Source organism: Coniosporium apollinis, assembly GCF_000281105.1.
Source record: "Coniosporium apollinis CBS 100218 chromosome Unknown supercont1.6, whole genome shotgun sequence".
In the NCBI taxonomy this organism is placed as follows: Eukaryota; Fungi; Ascomycota; class Dothideomycetes; genus Coniosporium; species Coniosporium apollinis.
The window spans coordinates 391,642-415,150 of NW_006913268.1; the positions used below are offsets into that span (position 1 = coordinate 391,642).

Here is a 23,509-nt window from a genome sequence, read left to right on the forward strand (position 1 = left end):
GCTCGGATTTGCGTTTGAGAATCGGATAGGATCACTTGTAATGGATCCTCGTGCGTCAAGAACTACCTCACATCACATCAGCGATGCTGCGGAAGACGGAACTCGACAGTCGACAAACCTCGAGGATTTGAACGACGCCAGCTGACGTTAGGTCAAGTGCCACTTTGATGCGTAGATTGCTCCCGTCGTCTTCGTATATATGACTATGAACATCAACACCAAGGGTCTCTAGCCAAGCAAGTCCCAAAATTAGCTTTTCTTCAATGAGTGGACTGAGCCAGTCCTCGAGCATTATATCCGTTGATTCTGGGACAGAGGAGGAGCCGTGGCTGAAATCCTTCTAGGGGTGGGTGAAGCTGTTGGCTGGGAGTGTGTGTACGTGGTGTAGAGGCAGCAGAACCTTCTAGGATTGGCAAGAATCATGAGATGCTTCGTGCCTCATGATTGTACCGAGTGCAGCAGCTCGATGGGTGCTGAGGTGCTGTCGTGACAGCAGTAGATGTATGCCTTACGATCTTGAGGCCGCGCCGGCGTGTCGCCTTCCACGAAACGCGACTTCACGTGACTTTTGATCCTACTCCCCCGCATCTTAGGTGCGTCCAGAGTCCTGCCAAGCTCGCGGAGCGGAACAGGCATGCGGTGACGGGAGCCGCCTGCCTGCAGGTACCTACCTAGGTAAGGTAAATGCACCTCGGCGGCATCATCTTTGAGGACGCACGCAAGCTATGTGACTGTGTGAGAGGACAGGACCATAGTCGTCTTCCCAGTTATCGGCGCGGCACACCATATGCTGCAAGCGCACAATCTTAAGGCTCCAAAGCCGTCGACCTCCAACCTGCACCACGAGGCGGGATTCACCACGAGTATATTCGCCGAGCCAACAGCGCGTTGATTGCCACCGATGGGCTACTACGTGGCCGCCACTTGAATGTTGAGCTTGCCGGGTGTTCATCTAACTGACCCGGTGTCATGAGCCGTCTAAGATCGCTATATCATGCCTTCAAGACCGGCACAGGAGGGCCTGAGTCCCTTCACTTCTTCGATCAAGCTTCCACCAGGGCGCCGCTCACGGAAGGGGTCATTAAGCTCCATGTCTTCACGCCCAAATCTGGATAAGGAAACACTCGCACAAGCGCTCGATCAAATCCACTCTTCGGCATCACGGTCTGATGGCCTGACCACCTTCGATGAGTTCGCAGCGCCACCAGCTAGCTCTTCCCTAGGAAACGATGGCAGGGGGTTGGCAGGTGACATCATGCAGGCGGGACAAGCAGGACTCAGTGGACTTTACAATCGGCTCAAAGCATCGGTAGGAGCTGGTAGAGAGGTTGCGGAGGGGCCTCCAACCAAGGCGGGAGACGAGAGTCCTGATACCATGTCTGTTAGCGGCCAGAAGATTAGAGTTGTGTCGAAGCCTGTAAAGAGCTCCCCTAGCACGGCTATCTCGTCTCCCGTCGTTGTTTCGACGTCGTCCTCCCGGTTACAGTCTCCTTTGGCCGCCACGTTTCAGGAAAGCTATTCGTCACTACCGTACGCCCCTGCTATCCCATCGATCGCCAGTGTGTCAAACCCTTCCGCATCAGACCCAAACGCGCCGCTGCAAATATCGTCTAAGGTCAAACCTGTTACTGAGGTCGCAGCCAGCAAAGCGATCAGGACCGACGATTCTTGTACACCCCGCACCTCCACTCCTGCCATCAGGTCTCAGTTAGCTGAAGGAACCTCTCAGTCATCGGCTGATTTCTCCCTTATTGCGGATGTTCTGCAAAGATTTCCGGCGGAGGGCGTGGCACAGGCAACACTCGGCCAGCAAGGTTTAGACGCCGCGGTCCTTTCAGATGTCGGCACGAGCGCTTCTGCCAGAGAGGACACATCTGCGCTTGGGTCAAGAGGAGCAGAGGCACAGATACAGCCTAAAAGCAATAGCCTGGGCAATGCTGAATTAGTCAACGCTGACAAGCCCCGTATCGTTCCAATAGACTCTGTTCAGATAGCTGCCAATTTGAGTGACTTACCAGGTACCCAATACGATGAGAACATGAGCCGAAAGTTTTCGGATAGCGGTCTGGATGCTGCTCCGCGGACGATCGAGAGACATTCTCGCCTACAAAACAGCCAGTTCCAGCCAGGGTCTAACCGATCATACTCTCCCTCATCGGACGGCTTGAGCTCCGTGAATCTAGTCACAGCTGCTCGACAGCCCAGCGTGTCCACTGTAGAAGAACATCCGCGACCTGGCCCAGGGGGCAGGGCCCCTGACAACGTGCCCGATCGTGCAATCTCACAAATGAGGAATCGCATTCTGGGCAAGGAGTTCTGGATGAAAGACGAAAACGCCAAAGACTGCTTTTACTGCGGCGAGGCGTTTTCAACTTTCAGGCGAAAGCATCATTGTCGTAAGTCAGGTTCTATCAAGTACACTGCTATCTAGAGTCTACTGCTTAGTATAATCGCGTGTTAAGCCTGGGTCTCTGACATATCGCTCTAGGCTTATGTGGTCAGATATTTGATGGCAAATGTACATCTGTTGTCCCGGGCAGATTGTTCAGCATGCCTGGACACGTCCGAGTGTGCAAACCGTGCGAAGCCATTATCCACGGCAACGACGATGATTCGTCGTTCTACTCCGACGATGGGGATCTCAGTTCTCTCCACGAAGTGTCTAGTCCCGCAAATGACCCGGAAGTGGGAAGACACGGGTCCGCACTGAAGCCAAAGTCACTCCAGGCGCATTTGGATACCCCAGCGTTCGGAACACCTACTATGGGTATACCTGTTTCCCGCAAGCCCGGTGAGAATAAGCGCAGATCCGCCGTCATTGAATTTGAAGACCAGCCGATACTCGCGCGTCCGAGCTCATCCAGGTCCCTCCGCTCTCTTGCTGGGAGGCCGCGGTCATCGAGCCACAAGCGTCACCATTCGCGGCATCAGCACATGAGGAGCATGAAATCATCTCGCGAAGACTTGGCACCTTTCCACCAACAGGAGGCCGTCAACCCCACCAAGCGTTCCGGACTTCCAGCTTTTCACCATGACAGTATCATTGACCCTGACTTGGCTCCCTTCATGTCTGACGAAGGCTCAAGCGAAGACGAACAAGCAAGCATCTTTACCGCCATGAGCAGCGACCGACCGGTCAGTTTACCGACTGGGCACGAGAGGAGCAGTCTAGGAGGCTTGCTCGCCGCGCTCAGGAAGGGCAAGTCGCGCGCTGGCGATAGCAAAGCTCTCGGGGGCTCGATGGCGCCGAGCAGAGATGCAGACAACGTCAGTTTAGCTAGCCGGCACCAGCCGCGTCGTTCGCGCAACCATAATATCAGCATCAGCAACAACGCCATCGTCAAGCCGTCTCCAAGAAGAAGCAAGAGTAACAGTCTTCTGCAAACCATTGGCGCTGGACTGGGCCATATCTCGGGCAGCCCTCCGGTTGCAGAGCAGCTGCTGGATTTTCAGAACGGCGATGGCTCTCACATGATACGCAGCGCATCCATGCGTGGCGCCGGTGCTCCGGCTATAGAGCTCAACCGGGCTAGCTTGGAGCACGCGCGGAAGCTGCTTCGACAGATGCTTCAAGACTACAAGATGCCAGGCACATCCAGCTGGGAGAAGGCACTGATACCGATCCTGCTACAGTGCACCGATGATGTGAACCCCGATATCCAGCGCCACGACGATATCGACATTCGTAACTACATCAAGCTAAAGAAGATACCCGGTGGAAAGCCCGGCGACACTTCTTACGTGTCTGGAGTGGTCTTTACCAAGAACGTTGCTCTGAAGTCTATGCTTCGAAGCGTTAAACATCCGCGTATAGTCATCGTTACTTTTGCGATTGAGTATGCGCGACACCACCAGCACTTCATGAGCCTCGAGCCGGTCATCGCACAGGAGCACGAGTATCTGGAGAACCTTGTCGGTCGGATTGCCGCCCTCAAGCCGCACGTTCTACTGGTCCAGCGAAACGTGTCTGGTCTTGCCCTTCAGCTGCTGGACAAAGCTGGCATTGCGGTAGCCTACAACGTAAAGCTGTCCGTGCTCAACGCAGTATCGAGATGCACTCAAGCACGCATGATCTCTTCCATTGACAAGCTGGTGGGAGACCCGTCATACATAGGGACCTGTTCAAGCTTCGATGTCAAAACCTACGTTTACGACAACAGAAAAAAGACTTACATCTATTTGTCCGGTTGTCGGCCTGAACTAGGCTGTACAGTGGTGCTTCGTGGTGCCAGTCTCGATTGCCTCCGGAGACTCAAGCGGATTACGGACTTTCTATGCTACGTTGTATATAATCTCAAGCTTGAAACCTCACTTTTGCGGGATGAGTTTGTGCTGATACCCGCATCCACCGATACTGGAACGATTTCGTCGAGCACAAAAACAGCGAAAGAAGCCACCACAGATGTTCGTGCCGAGCCTGACACTTCTGCCGCTGGCGAAGCTCGAGCCACTCATGGTGCCCAAGAGCAAGTCGCGCACGCATCGGCGGATAAGACCTCCACTGAAGCTCCTAACAGTGATGATACGAATGCTTCTCTCGAGAGCCATGAGGGTGCGGGAGCGGTGACTACTGGCAGCGAAGCCACACAGGATGAGCCGCCGGTACCCGAAGATGTTCCAATGCCGTCTTTCTACGGTGACATGGTTGAAAAGCACAAGACAAGGATCCTCTCAAGCTCCCCATTTGTCAAATACATGCAACCGTACCTCTTGATGAAAGCTCGTGAGCAGGAACGCCGCCTAGCCTGGCTCAAGCGGCTTCGAGATGAGTACACGGACAAGGAGCAACCCTCGGAGGAAGGGGACTCAACTTCGGAATTCGAGCTCGTACAACCAGATATGGTGCATAATGTCCCACGAAAAGCTTCGAAACAAGTTCGGGAATTCCTTCATGCGGTTCATGCAGCGGAGTACGACAAGGCTATGCACAACTACCTTACTCAGAAACGTCAGTGGGAAGCATACATCTCCGGCAACGTCGACCTTTTCGATCCTTTCGTTCACCAAAGGATTGCGGTGCTCTACAGCTTGGTAAACACTACAACTTCCACGCCCTGTTTCGGACCCGAGATTATATCTTTTGACTTTTACAACGAGCGCAAGCCGGATTTAGAGGCTGATTGCACACTTGGGCAATACGTGGAGGATCTATGCCAAGGCGCCTACGACAAGTGCACGTCAAACGTTTGTGATAAGAGAATGCTCGACCACCACCGCCAATACGTGCATGGAGACGGACAGATGAGCGTCATTGTTGAAAAACATCCGTCTAAACTTCCAGGTCTATCTTATACTATCCTGATGTGGAGTGTATGCAGAATTTGTGGGCAAGAAACAAGCGTGATGCCGATGTCGGATAATACGTGGAAGTACTCTTTTGGCAAATATCTGGAATTAACCTTCTGGAGCAGTCAGCTGCACCCGCGGGCTAGAGTTTGTCCACACGACATCCACAAGGACCATGTCAGGTACATTGGATTCAAGGACATCGCTCTAAGGATTCAGCACGACCCGATACACTTGTACGAGATCATCGTGCCCAGGTCCATTGTCGCCTGGAAAGTGGACAACGACCTTAGGCTAAAGAACGAGCAGTTCACCAAAATTGAGGCACGGCTAGACAGGTTCATGCTTTCGGTCAAAGCCCGCTTGAAGAGCATCCACGCTGAAAGCGTTGTGCCAGAGAAGGTCGAAGCTTGTAAGGTAGAGCTTGACAGGCTCAACAAAAAGGCCAACGATGAACACGATGCTCTGAAGCGTAAGCTGCAGAAAAAGTACATGAACTCGCGATACTACGAGATTGTTCCACTCAACCGCGCGGTCCGATACATCCAGGAAAAAGCGATTGCCTGGGACGAGGTGTTCGCCGAGTTCGAACGCCAGTTCTTCCCCTCGGAGAAGGATATCAGGCGACTCGCCGCTTTGCAGCTGCGCAAGATCTTCTTGGACAGGGACGAGTCCGTCACTTCCATCAGCTCGATCGAAGAAGAGCTGGATGAAACGGCAACCGAAAACACCGGAACCAATACTCCCTCCAGAAGCGGTTCAGTGACAGTGGCGCCGAGACCTTCGCACATGTCCCCCGAGGAAGCGCACGATGTTTTAGACTCTGTCGTGAAGGAGGACCGAGCTGCGAGCGTGGGAGGTTCAAGCAGGGAAGACCACGCAAAGAATGAAGACGCCAATGGAAGCACTGTTGTGCCGGCGGCTGACAAGAGCCCTTTGCATCTACCGATCGAGACTTCATTACAGTCATTAGAGAGGGAAGACGTTCGACACTTGGATCTCGCAGTCTCATCCAACTTTCCTGATATACCACCTGCGACTGAGCAGTCAGATAACGCGCGGTTACCATCTGAAGATATATCAGCGACGCTTCCACACACAAACACTGACTCACCCACTGTGCCTGTTCCGTTAGACCGCTCGATGTCGGAGATTGTTGAACCGACTCATAGCGAAAGCATGATAGGGCCGCAAGCACTTGAGGGGGCCTCTGAGTTTTCCTCTGAGTCGAGAATTCCGAGATTGGTAGAAGCCATTCGTCGAGAAGGCGCGTCACGGCTGCCTCTCTCACGGGCTCAGACACAGCCAACAACCAGTAATCGACAGGAGGCCACATCACTGGATTCAACTTCACCCACCACACCAGCTACACCTGGCGTAACGAGCAATTCCGAACCGCTGCGGCCAACTCTGGCCGAAGCCGCAAAAGCTCTAGAAAAGAGGATGGTAGAGCGACTTGGCATTCACGCCCATAGAATAGGCAAACCCGGTACAGGCTCTATGATTCCTCGATCTGTACCAAGCAAGCGCAGCGACTCCAAGGTCTCGGCCCTGGCGAAACACTTCGATCAGCTGAGCCGGGAGTTCGAGAAGGAGCGTCTACGAGAGCGACGACAGCGAGCGGCGAGGAGTAGACAAGCTCGGGCCTACCCTCTTGCTTCGTCCAGGCCCATTGTCGAGGTCTATCGAGATGCGCATGAGGCTGTACATGGACGACGTACACCTGATGAGGATCTCCCATCGAGTCCGCCAATGCGACCAAGTACCGAGACCAGCACAAGCTTGGAAGATAGTACCGTGACTGAGAACACAGCCACAACCACTGGAGACGAATCGCCTATCGAAGAGCACCCTACCGACGACGGGCTCTCTAAGCCCTCAGAAGGCGAGGATCGCCCCGCATCACCCAGCGGCCACGTCTCAGATGCCGAGAACGATGCGAGCGATGTTGAACACACCGTCTTGGATGATCTTGAGATGCCCGAAGGCACCATCGACGAAGGCCAGATCTTGTCTCCGTCCGAGTCTCAACTTGATCTTAGTCTCGATCTCCCAAAACATGAGAAGACCTCGCTCATGAAGATGCTGACGAGCTTCTGGTCTGAACGCTCGGCGAGCGGCTGGGCGCCGCTTGACTATCCATTCGCTCCGATCGAGCATGTGTGGGAAGACTCAGACATTATCGTTCGGGAAGACGAGCCTAGCTCTATCATAGCCTTGGCGCTTTCAAGCCCAGACTACCTGTCGAAGTTGCAAGCGTTCCGCGCTCAGGCAAGTGCCGAGGAAGTCGGGATCGACGTGCCTCTGCAGAATCCCGACGAAGCTTCCATAGAGCGCAACCTCCTCCACCAAGCAAACACCAACATCCGATACGCCTTCCAGAACCGCGGTGTCCGAGCCCAATGCAAGATCTTCTACGCTCAATCCTTCGACGCGCTCCGGCGTAAATGCGGCGTCGCCGACCGCTTCGTCGAGTCCCTCTCCCGGTGCCTAAAATGGGATTCCAAAGGCGGGAAAACCAAGTCCCTCTTCCTGAAGACGCTCGACGATCGCTTCGTCCTCAAGTCCCTCTCCCCGGTTGAAGTCAACGCCTTCTTCAAGTTCGCGCCGAACTATTTTTCGTTTGTGCACCAGAACCTCTTCAAAGGCCTTCCGTCGCTGATTGCCAAAATGTTCGGCCTCTTCCAGGTCGTCATCAAGAACCCAGCCACGGGCCGCGACTTCGACTGGTTCATGCTGGTGATGGAGAATCTGTTCTACGACCGCGAGCCGAACCGACGGTTCGATCTCAAGGGCTCGATGCGGAACCGCAAGATCCAGAGCACGGGCGAGAGGGACGAGGTGCTGCTGGATGAGAACCTGGTCGATATTATCTTCGAGCAGCCGATCTTTGTAAGGGAGCACACGAAGAAGCTGCTTAGTACGGGGGTCTGGAATGATACGCTGTTTTTGAGTCTGAGGAACGTTATGGACTACAGCCTCATGGCGGGGTTTGATGACGAGAGGAAGGAGATTATTGTTGGCATCATCGGTAAGCCCTTTCTCCCTTCTCCCCGCTCCCTTTCCCCGCTCCCTCCCTCTTGCTCTTGACCCTCTTCCCCCCCCCTCCATTCACTCAAATCCTCTCCACTAACTCCCGCAGACTGCATTCGCACCTACACCTGGGACAAAAAACTCGAGTCCTGGATCAAAGACCGGGGCAAAAACAAACCAACTATCACGAGCCCGAAAGAGTATCGCAAGCGCTTCCGCGAGGCCATGTCGGCGTACATCCTCCAGGCGCCGAACTGCTGGCATGGGTACCAGCAGCAGATTCAGAAGGCGACGCTGAAGATGGAGCCGAAGAGGGAGGGGCGGGAGGGGGTTGGGGAAGGTGAAGAGGAGGCGCAGGCGCAAGTTATTGTGTGACGTGGGGTAGCCTTGGGTAGGGATGTTTCTCCAGGCGATGCATGGGTGGCGTGAGTTTGGTTTAAGGATTATGGGTGAGTCATTGCATAGTTGGGTGCATGCATAGCGGGTGCCGGATGTCACATCTAGAGAAGCTGTGCTTGTGTTATTTCATTTCTGCTTGGCACTGCATGGGGCGACAGGCTGGCAGTGGAGCCAGTTTCACACTGTAAACTACGGATGGGCAATATCAAGCGCATAGCGTGTAGATCTTTGAGTGTATTCTTCGTTCTAATTGGGGATGAATGTAGACCGCAGGCAGCAGGTCCCCCTTGAACCCGTCCGCCTAGCCCATCAGCATAATTCGTCTGAGATATTCAAAACGCCTCACGTGCCCCATCTAAGAGCTAACGTTGCCAAACCGGACCTCCATGCAAGAGTGCAATGACCGATAGCGCCAAATCATGAGTGGAGCCTGTTACTCCAGCAGGCCTAGCGGCCAAACCTCTATATCAGAAACGCCTGATCGTAGATCCCATCCAAAACATGACCGATGCCCAACCCAACGTATGACGTGCTGTGCGAGTCTACCGCCAATACCCTGTGTTCTGAGCGCTGCCGCTCGTAGTGGTGTCTTTCGTTGTCCCGCTGGTATTGTGCACGACAGGCTTGCCGCCGTAGACGTATGTGCTTCGCGAGCTTGAGGCTACTGAGGCGGCCCGGGAGGAGGCTGCCGAGGAGGAGGATGAGTGGGTGTTGTAGGCTGGGCTTGTTAGTTGAGGCCTGGTAGGTGGATGGGAGATTGGTGGCTTACGCTGGGAGCCGTAGCTCTTGCCGGATGAGGTGTTCTTGTACATGACGGCGGACTTGTGACTGGATGCTTGGGAAGGCTGCTGTAGCGACCTGTAGCCTGGCGTGCCGATTTGAGGGTGTCGAGGTGATGGAGCCTTGCTGCAGGTACCAGAGGTCTGTATGAGGCTGTTGCTGTCGAACAGGACGTATGAGGTGCTTGTATAGTCGTTTGAGGCGCTTCTAATGGAAAGCAAATAGCGTAGATAGCTTGAGTGTAATCTGATAGCAATGTGTTGATGTGAATGGCGAATTGAGAAAGAAGCAATCATTGAAGCTCTTTATATTAGGCGTCTACCTGGCTGCGGCCTTAGAGCAGGCCTCTCATTACTCATCGCCAGACCGAAAGCATTATTCGCTGCCTGAGAGCTATGGAGAGAGGCGGTGCTAAGGGAGGCCGGGCATGGATCTGCCTCAAGGCAGACTCCATGGGTTTAGGCTACTAGGCGAGAGTTGACGCAAGCAATAGGACGGAAAAAAGGCAAGAGTCATCAGCAGTTGCCAGAAGCTTGACAGACTGCGTAAGCAACTGTTCGAGAAACGACTATGAGGTTCAAAAGGGCTCAAAGGAATGGGGCGCTAGGCAGGGTGACTCGTTTGCGCATCTTCCTGCAAGGCACCAACAGTTCCAATTGGACTCGGCGGTCACCTGCAGAAGCTTACTTGGAGCAATTGGAAACTGTGGGCAGGCGCCGATGACTGGATACGTGGTGACTCTGCCGTCCGTATTGAGGATAGGCCGCGAGGCGCTGAGGCAGTGCATGGCCGTTGCCTGAATTTGGCTCGGTCACTCAAAAGAGCCACCGAACGTGTGAGATGATGTCGGCCGCAACGGTACGGGCGGTGCGTTCGACGTGACCGCTGTCAAACTCAGCGTTGTAGTTTGATACGCGTGACGTGAAGCTTGGATGTGTTGAGAACGAGTGGGAGTTTGAGAGGAGAGGGGTTGAGGCTCTGCTGTCTGTGCTTGACAACCCCGAAACAGCAACTCGTGATAAAGCCTCAGCCTCCACCAACCTCCCGGCTGCTACATAATCCTGTGATCAATAATTGGTGATTATCAATCCTCTCGTTGGCCCAACCGTTTCGTCTTCTCCATGTTTGTAATAATGAATCCAGGTTTCTCGCAAGCCGATCACGTGACTGTTCCTGTATCATCTTCGCCCTCAACATCCGGGTTTTAGAGTACTATTGACGAAGACTTTCGACAGGATGAAACCCGGGCCGCTGGCTAAAGACATTCAGCCACGGCGAGAACAACTTCCGTTCGTTACCGTTGCTCCAGGCTTTCACATCCTCGAAAGTGACCCACTCCCATACCTCGCACTTCTCCGGCTCCATCACCTATCTCCGGTGAGCTCAAAGGGCTACACTGCCGCCTGAGTGACTTACCTGAGGTTCCGTCTTATCCCCTGCGACCGTCCCCCCCATGTAGATCGTGACATAATGTTTACCCTCCGCCTCCATCACATCGTTGGTCACGGTCAGGAAGTGGACGTTGCCAATTGTGAGGCCCGTTTCTTCGAGAACCTCGCGAGCTGCGCAGGCTTCGAGGGACTCGCCAAAGTCTAGGTGGCCTCCGGGGAGTGCCCAGGTGCCTATTTCGGTCAGCGTACAGTCTAGGAATATTCTCTGTGGGACGGGAACGTTATAGAATACCTGAACCGTGACTTCCTTTTCGCTTGCCAATAATGAACTTGCCTTCGCCGTTCATCACGAAGACACCGACGCCGACTCTGGGCTCCATGATGTCAGGTTGTTTCGAGGATTGCTGCTTGTAATGAAGCTGTCAATCTGCGAATTTGGTTTATAGCGTGGCTTAGCTCTACAAGCAATGAGTCATTGAAGCCTCTCGACAAAGGTAAGGCACTCATACTCTAGCATGATAAGATCCGCATGTTAAGCTGTTTATGACTCTACTCGAGTATACATGGAGCCCAGCAGGAAGCACGGGCAGCCCATACAAGTACACTGCATTAATAGCGAACTCTCTCCATGTACTACACGATTCAGGAAACTAAGTTACAGCGGCGGAGTTGAGCCACGATACTTGAATTTCGCTTGCTTAAAATGTGCAAGCAGCTTAACACAAGTTGCAGGTGTTAAGGAAGTTTTCTGTTCAGAGAGCACGCATACTTAGTGGACCATTTTTGTCCTATCTGATCGTGTGCTATTAGATAGCGTGAAACCGTCATCTTCGGAGACGAAACAATGTCAGATAGACTATTGTCCAGAAAAACATAGAGCGTCCACGTAGTCCGTAAACATATTTAGCTTTCTCCTCAGTAGTTTGTGGCTAGCAGCGTGTTACACGAGCCAATTGCAGGCGTGAAAATCCATGATAGGTCGATATTATGATAACTGATACGGGAGTTTACCACAGCTGCTCGCTTTTAGACCGTCTGCCTGCAAAGCTCGCGCAGAGTGTTGTTGACGAGATGCTGGGCTGAAGTCGCCATAAGGTTGCGAAGAAATGGGATGAAAAGCAATGGATGTCTTACGAAGGGTAGGAAGCATTACCGTGCTGGGACAAAACAGAATCCATGGAACGACTCCGGGAGGTGAACACGTCAAAACATGACGGTGGAATCCCCGTGACATGGAAGGCGAACTGTGACAGACGTGCTGCGGGAAAGGCTGTCATCGTAGAACCGTGGAACTACAGCTGTGAGTGCCAGGACCGTTCCTAGGCTTTCTGACACATTTCGAAGAAAAGCCAAAGAGGATTGACTTTTTGGAGCGAGTTCAAAGCTTTCAGTATTGCTGTAGCTGCAGAGCAATCTGCGCAACTCGGACATCGAGAGAAACGGTATGTACAGAGATACGAAGTACAAAGAGAGACATGCTCACGTCGAGAGTTCGCGATGGAAGGTGACGGATGAAGGATCAGCTCGGATCACGTGACCGTCGGCGAACTGACGACTGAGCTCATCGGCCTTTCTGTCGCGCTCGTGAAGGAGCTGTCTCGACAACACAACCATCGCCGTCAACAGCCTCCTTTGTTTCTTTTCTCAACCTTCCTTCGGCACTCGAGCTGCCCGGTACTGAGTCAGATCTCCGCCCAGCCATAGCCTTCACCTCTCAGCGTCACCCTTGTCTGCCTGCACTTTCCGGCGCCACGTTACGGAGCTTTGCCCATAATACCATCAACAGCTTCATCCTTCCTCATCCTGCATAATCCCAACTCGGCCACATACTAGACTCGAGCGAACAGAAACCATACGGTATCCTCATACGAGATGGTCGGGTTGATGTCCGCCGCTGGCCTCGTTGGCTTCCTACAAGAGCCCGATCCCGATGTCAGGTCATTCGCCCTTGAACGCCTCAACGACGAGATAGACCTGTTGTGGCCGGAGATCGCAGGCTCTGTTGCTCAAATGTACGTCCTGCTCCAGATTCAGCTCCATAGGGAGCCTTTAAGCTTGGTGCTACCCGGCTGCGTCATCTCACGGAACCGGCGACTATCAAGTGGGCTGGTCGATGCACTTGTTGAGGCTCATGGCGATATCTCAATAAGGCTGTGCTAACTCACGTTCATGTAGTGAGGCGCTCTACGAAGATGAATCGTTTCCACACCGCGAGCTTGCCGCACTGGTGGCGGCAAAGGTCTACTACCAGCTTGGAGAGTACAACGAGAGCATGACGTTCGCTCTAGGAGCTGGAAAGCTGTTCAACATTGATCATCCTGGGGAGTTTGAGGATACCATACTTGGTACGTGGCTTCTCTGTATCTGGTGTCGCGGCGTCACCGGCTCGCTCGAGTTAGAGATAAGCTGACCTGAGATAGCAAAATGCGTCGATACATACATCGCACTGTCTGCGATGCACAATCCAGCCACGCCTGCCAGCACCGCGCACGAAGTTCCACAGCTCACCACTGCCTTCCCCTTAAATGCCAACGGAAGTGCCAGCACCGCAGCCAGCATGACCTCGCCTACAACCCCATTCTCACAGTCAACGCTCCCTTCGAAATCGCTTCTCTCGCGTCAAGACTCGTCAACCTTCGATCCTTCGATGCCCGGTGGAGGCAACGCTGGTATACCCGGGTCACATCCGGCGCCGCTTGCTTTGGACCGAGGGGTGCAGAAGAACCTTCAGGCTATCATTCGCCGGATATTTGAGAGCTGCTACCAGGAAGGGAGCTACAGACAGGTTGTCGGCATAGCCATCGAAGCAAGGAACCTGGAAGTGCTGCGCGAGGTGATCTTGAGGGCAAGTCAGGACGAGAAGCAGCAGGGCAAGCGACCTACGAACGGTGCACCAGGAAAGAGCGAGGAGCTCATCGAGTACATCTTGGACATTTGTATGAACGTCGTGCAAGAGCGCAGCTTGCGGAATGCGGTACGCAACCCCGGATCATCCCGATTCCCTACATTTAACTGACACATTGTCTAGATCCTGCAACTTATCCTTGACCTGCTCAACGAAATTCCGAGTCCTGACTACTTCTCAATCGCAAAATGCGTGGTCTACCTCAACCAGCACTCAATGGCCTCCAATATGCTACGTCACCTTGTGGAGCGTGGGGATGCTCGATCGCTCGCCACTGCCTACCAGATTTCCTTCGATCTCTATGACAACGGCACGCAAGAGTTTTTGGCCAAGGTGATCAACGAGCTGCCGGAGACGGAGGAGAAGCCGGAGGCACAGAAAGAGAACTCTGCTGCCAATGGGGACGTCGTGCATCCAGCGCCAGAAGAGGATGCAAAAGAGACGGACCGGCTACTAGACGAACCCTCGGAGAACATCAATGGGCACAAAGCAACAGTCGTATCTCGAACCAAACAGCGGGAGATGAGTGAGGAGGAGAAGAAGGCATACACTTCCATCCGCAAGATACTCCGTGGCACAAAGCACATTGAGCTAAATCTGGAGTTCCTGTTCCGGAACAACCACGCCGACAAGCAAATTCTCAACAAGATTCGGGATAGTCTGGAAGCCCGAAACTCCATCTTTCACAGCGGTGTAACCTTCGCCAACGCCTTCATGAACTCCGGTACTACCAACGATAATTTCTTCCGAGAGAACCTCGAGTGGCTAGGGAAAGCGGTCAACTGGTCGAAGTTCACAGCCACTGCAGCGCTAGGTGCGATACACCGAGGCAACATTGGCCAAGGTCAGAAGCTTCTCGAGCCGTATTTGCCGAAGCGCGGTGACGTTGCTGGATCAGTCTACAGCCAGGGCGGATCACTGTACGCGCTTGGGCTGATCTACACCAACCATGGAGCAGAAGTCCAGAGCTTCCTGCAAGAGGAGTTTACTCGAGCCACCGACGAAACTATCGTCCACGGTGCAGCGCTTGGTCTCGGACTGGCTGGTATGGCAACAGGAGACAGCGCGCTCTATAAGAAGCTTCAGGAAACCTTGTATCAAGACTCCGCCATCCATGGCGATGCTGTCGGTCTCGCAATGGGTCTCGTTATGCTAGGCACTGGCGACATACAAGCTCTCGAGGATATGATCACGTACGCGCACGATACCCAGCATGAGAAGATTGTGCGAGGCCTCGCGATGGGCATGGCACTCATCATGTATGCCCGTCAAGAAGCCGCTGACGAACTCATCAATGGCCTGCTGGAGGATCCTGATCCGTCCTTGCGGTACGGCGGGATCATGACTATCGCACTGGCTTACTGCGGTACCGGAAGCAACAAGGCCGTGCGCAAGCTGCTACACGTTGCCGTGAGCGATGTCAGTGATGATGTCCGACGTTGTGCTGTCATGAGCTTGGGTTTCGTGCTGTTCAGGAAGCCGGGTAGCGTACCTCGTATGGTTGAGTTGCTTTCGGAGTCCTACAACCCCCACGTGCGGTACGGTGCAACAATGGCGCTCGGTATCGCCTGCGCGGGCACCGGTCTCGACGAGGCCATCGATCTTCTAGAGCCCATGATGAAGGATTCGGTCGATTTTGTCCGGCAGGGCGCCCTCATCTCTCTGTCCATGATCATGGTGCAGCAGAACGAAGCTATGAACCCGAAAGTGGGGACTATCCGCAAGACTCTGCAAAAGATTATCGGCGACCGGCACGAGGACGCAATGGCCAAGTTTGGCTGCGCTCTCGCCTTGGGCATCATCGATGCAGGTGGCCGGAACTGCACGATCGGCTTGCAAACTCAGACGGGTAATCTCAACATGACCGCAATAGTGGGCATGGCTGTCTTCACGCAGTACTGGTACTGGTTCCCTCTCACGCACTTCCTATCACTGAGCTTCACGCCGACCGCTATCATCGGTGTCGACCAAGACTTGGAGATCCCAAGCTTCAAGTTTCACAGCAACACTAGGCCGAGCATGTTCGATTATCCGCCGGAGCAGGAGACAAAGGCTGAAGAGGCGCCGGAGAAGATCAAGACTGCGGTGTTGTCCACGACTGCGCAAGCCAAGCGAAGAAAGCAGGCGAAGGAACGGCGAGCAAGGCGCGAGAGTATGGATATTGATCAGACTCCCACTACGCCAAAGGTCTCTACCGCCGATGAGGATAAAATGGAGACCGATGAAGACGTCATCAAGACCAAGCCTGAGAAGGCGGATGGCGAGAAGGAGGACACACCTGCCGCAGACTCGATGAAGAAGAAGGTGGACAAAGAGAAGGTCGGGTGTGATCTGGAGAACATGTCAAGGGTACTCCCCGCACAGCTCAAGTACATCAGCTTCCCGGGCGAGCGTTATGTGCCTGTCAAGAAGGTGTGTTCATCTTCAAATTACTCCGAAGATCTCCTATACTGACTCGTTCTCCGTAGCCCACTGGCGGTGTCATACTTCTCATCGACCAACAGCCAGATGAGCCGAAGTCTCTCCTCGAGCTAAAGGTCAAGAAAGTCGCACCCGCACCAGCGCCAGGCGCGCAAGGTCAGACAGCTCCAGAGACAATGAGCGATGCGATCTCAGCCCTTGCGCATGGTACAGGTGCATCAGAAGCTGCCGCCGTGCTGAACGCAGTGGACGAGGATGAGGAAGGCGGAGAGGAGGCAGAAGTGCCGCGCGACTTTGAGTACTTCTCCGACGAGGAGCGGGAGGAGTAATAGTGTACGACCATTGGCTGGTTCATTCTTCTTTGTGAATTACTACACCTGCATTAAACGGGGCGTATCATGGATTGCCCGTAATGGCTCAGCTAGGGTTGAGCTTGGGGCTTCCGTAGACTTGCTAGCGTTGTATCATACATAGGATGTTCTAATTGCCATGTGGAGCATCAGTGCAATTGCGTGAATGACCACACAAGTGCTCGTGCTGATCTGCTGTTGAAGACATCCATGCCCTACGAGCCTCAGATGCTGATGAGATTAGATTAGATCGACCTGCAAGCATCAATCGACTTGAATCACCACAGGGCCCGAGAGGCGTCGCGCCAACAGCAATCAAGCAATGCTCGTTCGACCTCGATTACTTCAGCCGGCGCCTCTCCGAGATGCACATACCGTATGTCTACGGTGTCTGCAAAGGCTGTCGCGGGCGGCACCCCCCTCGCGGCGAACCATATCATCTACCGCCCCCGTCAAAGACGCGGTAGTAACGGCCCGGCACCCTCGAGGTGCTTTCAAGAAGGAGTACTTCTGGGGCAATGGCATACTGGAAGAGGTGCTCTCGGGTGCTAAGAGGGGAGTATGGAGTAGTTCTGCCTCAGTACGGCAAGAGGGCAGCATAGAAGGGAGCGCAGCAATACAACAAACGGCGGATATAGCCTCACAGCACGTCAACACGTCGGCAACCGCGACGACCGCAAGCCTGCTAAAAGAAGAGCTCCCCCACCGCCGACGCAAGCGTCTACGAGAAGAAGCCCGCCTCACCGACCCCCCCGAGCCAACCATCCCCCTCGACGCCTCCTCCCAGCTCTCGACCCTCTCGCAGAGCCTCCCCACCCACTCCCTCCGGCGCCTCATAACGACCTACCTCTCCCTTAGCAAACCGCGCCTCACCTTCCTCGTCGTCCTCACTACCACCGCAGCATACAGCCTCTACCCCGTCCCGGCCCTCCTCTCCCCCGCGCTCACCGACACCCCCTCCCTCAGCACCCTAACCCTCCTCTTCCTCACCACCGGCACAGCACTGTGCTCCGCCTCCGCAAACGCGCTGAACATGCTCCTCGAGCCCGCTCACGACGCCAAGATGTCGCGCACGCGGAACCGACCCCTGGTCCGCGGTCTCATCTCGAAGCGGGGCGCGCTGCTCTTCGCGCTGGCCACGGGCGCGCTCGGGACAGCGGGGCTCTACATCGGCGTCAACCCGACGACCGCCTTCCTAGGTGCTCTCAACATCGCCCTCTATGCCGGCTGCTACACGCCGCTAAAACGCGTGCACGTGCTCAACACCTGGGTCGGCGCCGTGGTGGGCGGGATCCCGCCTTTAATGGGCTGGGCGGCTGCAGCGGGCCAGTGCGCGTCTCACGACGCCGGGTGGCGGGAGTTGCTGTTTGGAGAGGGCAGCGCGGGTGGGTGGTTACTTGCCGCCCTGCTGTTCGCGTGGCAGTTCCCGCATTTCAATGCGCTGAGCTGGACGATACGTGAGGAGTACAAACACGCGGGCTACCGGATGCTTGCGTGGACGAACCCGGCGCGGAACGGGAGGGTCGCGTTGAGATACTCGCTGCTCATGTTCCCCGTGTGTGTTGGGTTGGCGGTGGCCGGGGTCACGGATTATGGGTTTGTGGCGACGAGCGCGGCGGTTAATGGGTGGATGACGTGGCAGGCGTGGAGGTTTTGGAGGTATGAGGGACTCAAGGGGAGCGCGAGGGGTTTGTTTTGGGCCAGCGTGTGGCATTTGCCGATTGTGCTTGTGTTGGCGATGGTGCATAAGAGGGGCTTATGGGAGAGGGTGTGGAGGAGTTTGATGGGGAGAAGTGGGGAGGAGGAGGAGGAGTGGGAGTATGAGGATGAGGTGCCTGCTGTTGGCAAGGAGGCGCTACCTGCGTGAGCGGGCTGTATGCGGACTGGAGCGGCTGGGTTTTCTGGGCATCTCTGTGATCGGGCGAAAGACGGAGTAGCATCATTTCTCTGCTTTGGGCTGAGTTGGCTGTACACCAGGAGGATTGTCCTGTATGCTAGCACTATGGAAGCGTCAAACGCACTCTAATCGGCCTGTTACGAAGTCTAATACGACCGGTTACATGAGTGAGTGACTTCTATACTTGATTGTCCATGGAGAGTAGGTTTTGTTTCTCCATGACTCACTTCAGGCTTCACTGCAAAAAAATGACTTCCGCCTTGGACAACGCTTCGAGTTTGCTCGATGTCCATGTGGCTTGACGTCCTGTGATATTACCAGTACTTCCTACAGCAGCTATCCTGGCCCTGGACAAAAGGGAGACCCTCCAGCCCCACGCCTGAAGCCTGAAACGGTTCACCCAAAACCTTGAAAGGTTTGGAACAACGCCATTAAATGCAAAAAGACGACGACGTTAAGGGCTCCACCGCGATTCGAACGCGGGGCCTCCTGCAAGCTTCAACCCAAAGCAGGAATCATACCACTAGACCATGAAGCCCGATAATGAAGACATAACGCTCTACAAATTTACTTATCGTGCTGTTGTAGCTATACCTTCAAAACTGAGGGACAAGGCTCAGTGCACTTAGACGTTGCCGCATCTCTGCCGCATCTTGGTAGGAAAGGATGCGGCAATGACTAAGTGCGCCGAGCCTTGGGAGTAAATACATGTTAAGCTTTTGAAGCCTGCAATGATTGTGAAGCCTACGGTCAGACTTTGAGGCCTCCAGTTTGGGGTAAGCTCTCCTACTCCTAGCCAAACTCCTAGCCGCGGTCTCAGTGCGGCAGCGGTAACCACAATGCCGGATGCTCCCCTGGTTCTAAAGCGGTAGCTGCGAGCGATTCGAAAATTTCAAGACATTTGGGGGGTCCAGTTATCTACAGAGTGTGAGGCTTTTACATCCTTCTATCACGAGAAACGATACAAAGAGTGGAGGACAATCACCAATTGCCTGATCATCAAGGAACAAAGGGCTCGTCATTAAACAAACTCCAAGCTAATGGTAGCATGAAAGTCTACCATTGCTATCCACGACGTCGAATAGATATAGTAGCCCGAATCCCATAGCCTATCGTGAACTCATCCAGCTATCCTCTTCTTTGTCCTTGTCATACTCGCTTCGCGAGAGGTCTACGCATTGGCTGAGACGTATGAGAGCGGAGCGGCTCTTATTAAATACGGCAAATCTATCACAGCAGTACCGGCGGCTGTATGAGGACGGAGGGGAAAGAATACTTCATTTGCAAACAAGACGGAATCTACATATCTAACTGACTGACCCTTTAATCAAGACTTTGAGTAGTGCGATGCTCTCCAAAGCTCCTCAAATCCTACCAAAATGCAACCTCTAGAACAACCAGCGACCTGACTGTATCTATACCAGTACTCTCCCCATTTAAGATGAAGCCCACTCCATCTACCACCACCTTCTAGAAGTTCCGCATAATCCCCGGCTGGATCTGCTCCAGCCGCTCACTCAACTCCCTCCACACCCTCTTCTGTGCCTCCTTCCCCTCCTCACTCTTAACAAACTTCGCCGGTTCCGAAACCCTTGCATCACTAAGGTACTGCCCATGGCTCTCCTCGCCCGCACTCGCCGCATGCACCAGCGTGCGACTCCCCACCTCCGTCGTGCGCGCCACCGCAAGCTTAAAAAGGTAAAAGCCCAGCCCCATCTCGCGGGCCAGCTCCGAGTGGCAGAGGCCCGGGTTCACGAAGTTCAGAATCACCGGATAGCCGGGGCGCATGAGCTCCTCGACGATCTGGCGACAGGCGAGCACTTCGAGGAGCTTGGAGACGTTGTACCTGTCACCCATGCGGGCCTTGCTCTTATCGCTTAAGCTCGCCAGAAGGTTTTCGTTCGGGCCGACGGTCTTGCGCTCAGGGAGATTCGTGAAGAAATGGACCTCGCTGCTCACGATGACGAGATGCGGGCGCGTGTTGAAGCGCTGCGCCGTCTCTTTCAGCTTCGGCAGCACGAGGAGAGCGAGCAGGAACGTCGCGACAACGTTCGTCGCGATCGTCGTCTCCTCCCCGCTCTCGGCTGCGACGAACCGATCCGTCGCGATCCCCGCGTTCTCGACAATCGCATCGAGCCTCTGGAGTCCCTCGACGCGTTTCGCGAATGCCTTGACGCTGTCGTACGCGCTAAGGTCTAGCTGCCACACCTCGACCGTCTCCTCACCGCATCCCGTGGTCTCGATGATCGATTTTCGCGCCGTCTCGCCTTTTTCCAGATTGCGCACGCCGAGGATCACTTTTTGCGCGCCGAGACGCGCAAAGTGCCGTGCTGCTTCGAGGCCGAGGCCGACGTTCGAGCCGGTCACGACGACGGTTTTGCCGGCCCAGGAGGTCGTGGGGTAGGGCGGCTTGATGAAGAACTGGCGGTAGAGGAAGCCGAGGAGGACGGAGGGGCTGGCGGCGGACATGGTAGGCGGTTGGGTGCGGGTGGGTTGTGCAGTAAGTGTCGGTGTGGACGGTAGGGAGATGTTGTGGATGGCTGTTGGGTCAATTGGTGGTTAAGTGTTATCGTAAGTAGCAGGAAGGTATTGCAGGACCCCTTTTGCTGCGGTAGCGGCTCGCTCATATATAGACTGCATGATTGCGTCGTACATTCTTCTGCCTGCCGGATTTCCTGCGCCGTTTAGCAATCTCCAAACTCCGTCATCCGTGGATTGTCTAATTCCCGGGATCCATGGCTTAACTCCGGGCGAAGGGTCGCGCGCCGACGGGGAGCGGCGAGATTCAAGATTCCGGGGTGCCGCGTGGGGATCACATGATTGCAATTGGTTGCACCGAATTTTCAACTTCAGCCTTGATGTTTTGGTATGTTGTGTTTATTTTGGGAGATAGAGACGGTCAGTTCCTCTACTCGAGATGACAAGAAGCATCTTTGTATGTGGTGGGAAACAAGCCGTGCCTCCAACAACCATGCATGCTCATATCATGGACGCCAAGCTAGAAAACCCGCTGCTGCTAATCGACACAGGCAGCGTGCGCTATAATTACAGAAATGAAAGTGCTTCTCGGGAATCGATTCTCATCAGGCCCATCTTCCAAGTAGAGCCATCAGCCCTGGAAGCAGTCAGCCGCAGCTCAAGCCAAGATTTCGATCTGCGAAGGGAGGACTCACCAGCTCCAAGACACATCCACCCGAAAGCGCCCAGCACCGTCCTAATCGGTGCCTTGTTCATGTACGAGCTAAACATAAACTCATGCGCCATCAACTCCACCAACCCCGTGTAGATCAAGATGCCGGCGCTGATCGAATCAAACACGCCGTTCACGATCAATGTCGTCGCCGAGCCTGGCGGATAGGATGTCCTAACTCCCAACCCGACCGCGATCGCGATGGGCGTCGAGATGCCGTAAGCACCCGCCAGCAGATACGGCGTCCACTTCTTCGATTTTGGCCAGGGGACGGCGCTCAATCGTGAACCAAGGCCGAGGCCTTCGAAGGTTTGATGGAAGACCAGGACGATGTACAGCGTGATGAACTCCTCGCCCGCAACGGCGAGAGTGAGGCCGATGAAGACGGAGTGGAAGATGACGCCGAACTCGAGGATGAAGATGGCCGTCATCTGCGCGACGAACGTTTCGGGGACGAGGCCCGTCTCTTCCCAGTCAGGGCGGATGTCCTCGTTGTCGGTGTGCTCGCGGGCATGGCCGAGGTGGTCCTCGCCTGGTGCGTGGCTGGTGCTGGGTGTGCGGTCGGGCGAGCTGTAGTTCTTCTTTCCGCCAGACATCTCGAGATCGGATGAGCTGCTAGGCCCGTGGTTGTGACCAGCACTGTGGATGTGGCTGTGACTGGGGCTGTTGCTATTGCTGCCAACTCTCGCTCGTTCCACGTCGTCGTGGCCGCCGCCAAAATGGCCGTACCGCATCGTCATGAGCTCGAGGAAGAAGAGAACGAAGATGGTCATCAGAGAGATGCCTTCGACCCATGGGTATTCCGTAATCGGTCCGGTCAGACATTCGTCGCTCAGAGCCTCGTGAGCAGGAGCGAGGAGCTGGGATACGTCAGTCTGCTGTGACAGCGAGAAGAGAGGATGCGGGAAGAGAATCATTGCGCGAAGATATTGTCGGACATTGAGAAGGTAATGAGAGCCACTCACGTGTATGAACGCCGTTGCAAGGATGATTCCGGAACCGAAGTACTTTACAGTGAAGAAAGCCCACTCAGGCACTCCGAGTCCAACATGCCGGCGAGCATAGACCGGGAACCATGCACCTGAGTATGTTAGCTGGCAGAAGGAGACGCAATCCTTGATATTCGACGGATCACTCACCGAGCGTTGAGCCGATCAAGATAACGAAGATCGCTGATATCCTGAGGCCCAACCTCCCGTCGAACTCATTGCCAGTACTGCATTGGGCAACGGCTTCAGGCTCAGAAGATTGGCTTGATGTTGCAGTGTCTGCGGCTATCTGCCGTACCGCAAGCTGTAAAGCGTGGGCGAAGGTCTCTGCCATGTTCCAGCGCCAATAGCAAACGATCCGATGCAGCAGCTATCGAATGATTCTCGGAGCACGCAACAGTGTGTCGAAACAACAGCGTGGTATTCTGCAACGAAACCTTCGGGTAGAAGATGTAGATTCTGATGCGGGGTATCTTTTGGGTCTAAGCTGGCCAAATTGACTGCGGCTCAGCGGGAGTGTATCAATGGAATGGTCAACAGGCTGTAACAAGCCGTAGTGCGCGGCTCAAAGGAATAGACACAGCGACACGAGCCTGGATGATGGGAAATTGGGGTAGATGATTGATTTGAGACACAGCGTACCGGCCATCAGGGTGTTTTTTCTGTGTACCCTGATGGCTGAAGTCATGGCGTGGCCAATCGTCACTGCCGAATACCGGTCCAGCAGCGACGACGTTTGTCATGCCGAAGCCATCGGAATTTTGGTCATGGACCTAACGTCTGCCAAAAGTGTCAAACAGTACAGAGTGACTCTGACGAACAGGATAGTGAATGGCTTTGAAGTTTCCAATTCATTTGTCTTCTTTCT

The 23,509-nt window shown here is 54.5% G+C and overlaps 7 protein-coding genes and 1 non-coding gene across 8 annotated transcripts; 3 read left to right on the top strand and 5 right to left on the bottom strand.

Annotated features, from left to right (window-relative positions):
* Positions 1 to 994: 994 nt before the first annotated feature.
* W97_01758 (uncharacterized protein) lies at positions 995 to 8,694 on the top strand (the record flags this gene model as incomplete). Its single annotated transcript, XM_007779662.1, has 3 exons — positions 995 to 2,396; positions 2,489 to 8,317; positions 8,429 to 8,694. 3 exons carry the CDS (start codon positions 995 to 997, stop codon positions 8,692 to 8,694), a joined length of 7,497 nt encoding a protein of 2,498 aa, XP_007777852.1.
* A 566-nt stretch (positions 8,695 to 9,260) lies between these two features.
* Positions 9,261 to 9,530, bottom strand: W97_01759 (uncharacterized protein; the record flags this gene model as incomplete). Its single annotated transcript, XM_007779663.1, has 2 exons — positions 9,261 to 9,436; positions 9,488 to 9,530. The coding sequence occupies 2 exons, from the start codon at positions 9,528 to 9,530 to the stop codon at positions 9,261 to 9,263; spliced, it is 219 nt and encodes a 72-aa protein (XP_007777853.1).
* A 1,180-nt stretch (positions 9,531 to 10,710) lies between these two features.
* On the bottom strand, positions 10,711 to 11,269 carry W97_01760 (NUDIX domain-containing protein; the record flags this gene model as incomplete). Its single annotated transcript, XM_007779664.1, has 3 exons — positions 10,711 to 10,866; positions 10,915 to 11,120; positions 11,182 to 11,269. The coding sequence occupies 3 exons, from the start codon at positions 11,267 to 11,269 to the stop codon at positions 10,711 to 10,713; spliced, it is 450 nt and encodes a 149-aa protein (XP_007777854.1).
* A 1,492-nt stretch (positions 11,270 to 12,761) lies between these two features.
* W97_01761 (26S proteasome regulatory subunit N2) lies at positions 12,762 to 16,544 on the top strand (the record flags this gene model as incomplete). Its single annotated transcript, XM_007779665.1, has 5 exons — positions 12,762 to 12,901; positions 13,065 to 13,234; positions 13,310 to 13,863; positions 13,918 to 16,206; positions 16,263 to 16,544. The coding sequence occupies 5 exons, from the start codon at positions 12,762 to 12,764 to the stop codon at positions 16,542 to 16,544; spliced, it is 3,435 nt and encodes a 1,144-aa protein (XP_007777855.1).
* A 343-nt stretch (positions 16,545 to 16,887) lies between these two features.
* Positions 16,888 to 18,432, top strand: W97_01762 (uncharacterized protein; the record flags this gene model as incomplete). The annotated part of the gene is made up of 1 exon (XM_007779666.1): positions 16,888 to 18,432. One exon carries the CDS (start codon positions 16,888 to 16,890, stop codon positions 18,430 to 18,432), a length of 1,545 nt encoding a protein of 514 aa, XP_007777856.1.
* Positions 18,433 to 18,920: 488 nt separating this feature from the next.
* W97_01763 lies at positions 18,921 to 19,000 on the bottom strand. Its single transcript has one exon. It is a non-coding gene; the product is annotated as a tRNA-Pro (tRNA).
* A 932-nt stretch (positions 19,001 to 19,932) lies between these two features.
* W97_01764 (uncharacterized protein) lies at positions 19,933 to 20,931 on the bottom strand (the record flags this gene model as incomplete). Its single annotated transcript, XM_007779667.1, has 1 exon — positions 19,933 to 20,931. One exon carries the CDS (start codon positions 20,929 to 20,931, stop codon positions 19,933 to 19,935), a length of 999 nt encoding a protein of 332 aa, XP_007777857.1.
* A 614-nt stretch (positions 20,932 to 21,545) lies between these two features.
* W97_01765 (uncharacterized protein) lies at positions 21,546 to 22,975 on the bottom strand (the record flags this gene model as incomplete). Its single annotated transcript, XM_007779668.1, has 4 exons — positions 21,546 to 21,577; positions 21,636 to 22,512; positions 22,618 to 22,733; positions 22,792 to 22,975. The coding sequence occupies 4 exons, from the start codon at positions 22,973 to 22,975 to the stop codon at positions 21,546 to 21,548; spliced, it is 1,209 nt and encodes a 402-aa protein (XP_007777858.1).
* Between the last annotated feature and the right edge of the window lie 534 nt (positions 22,976 to 23,509).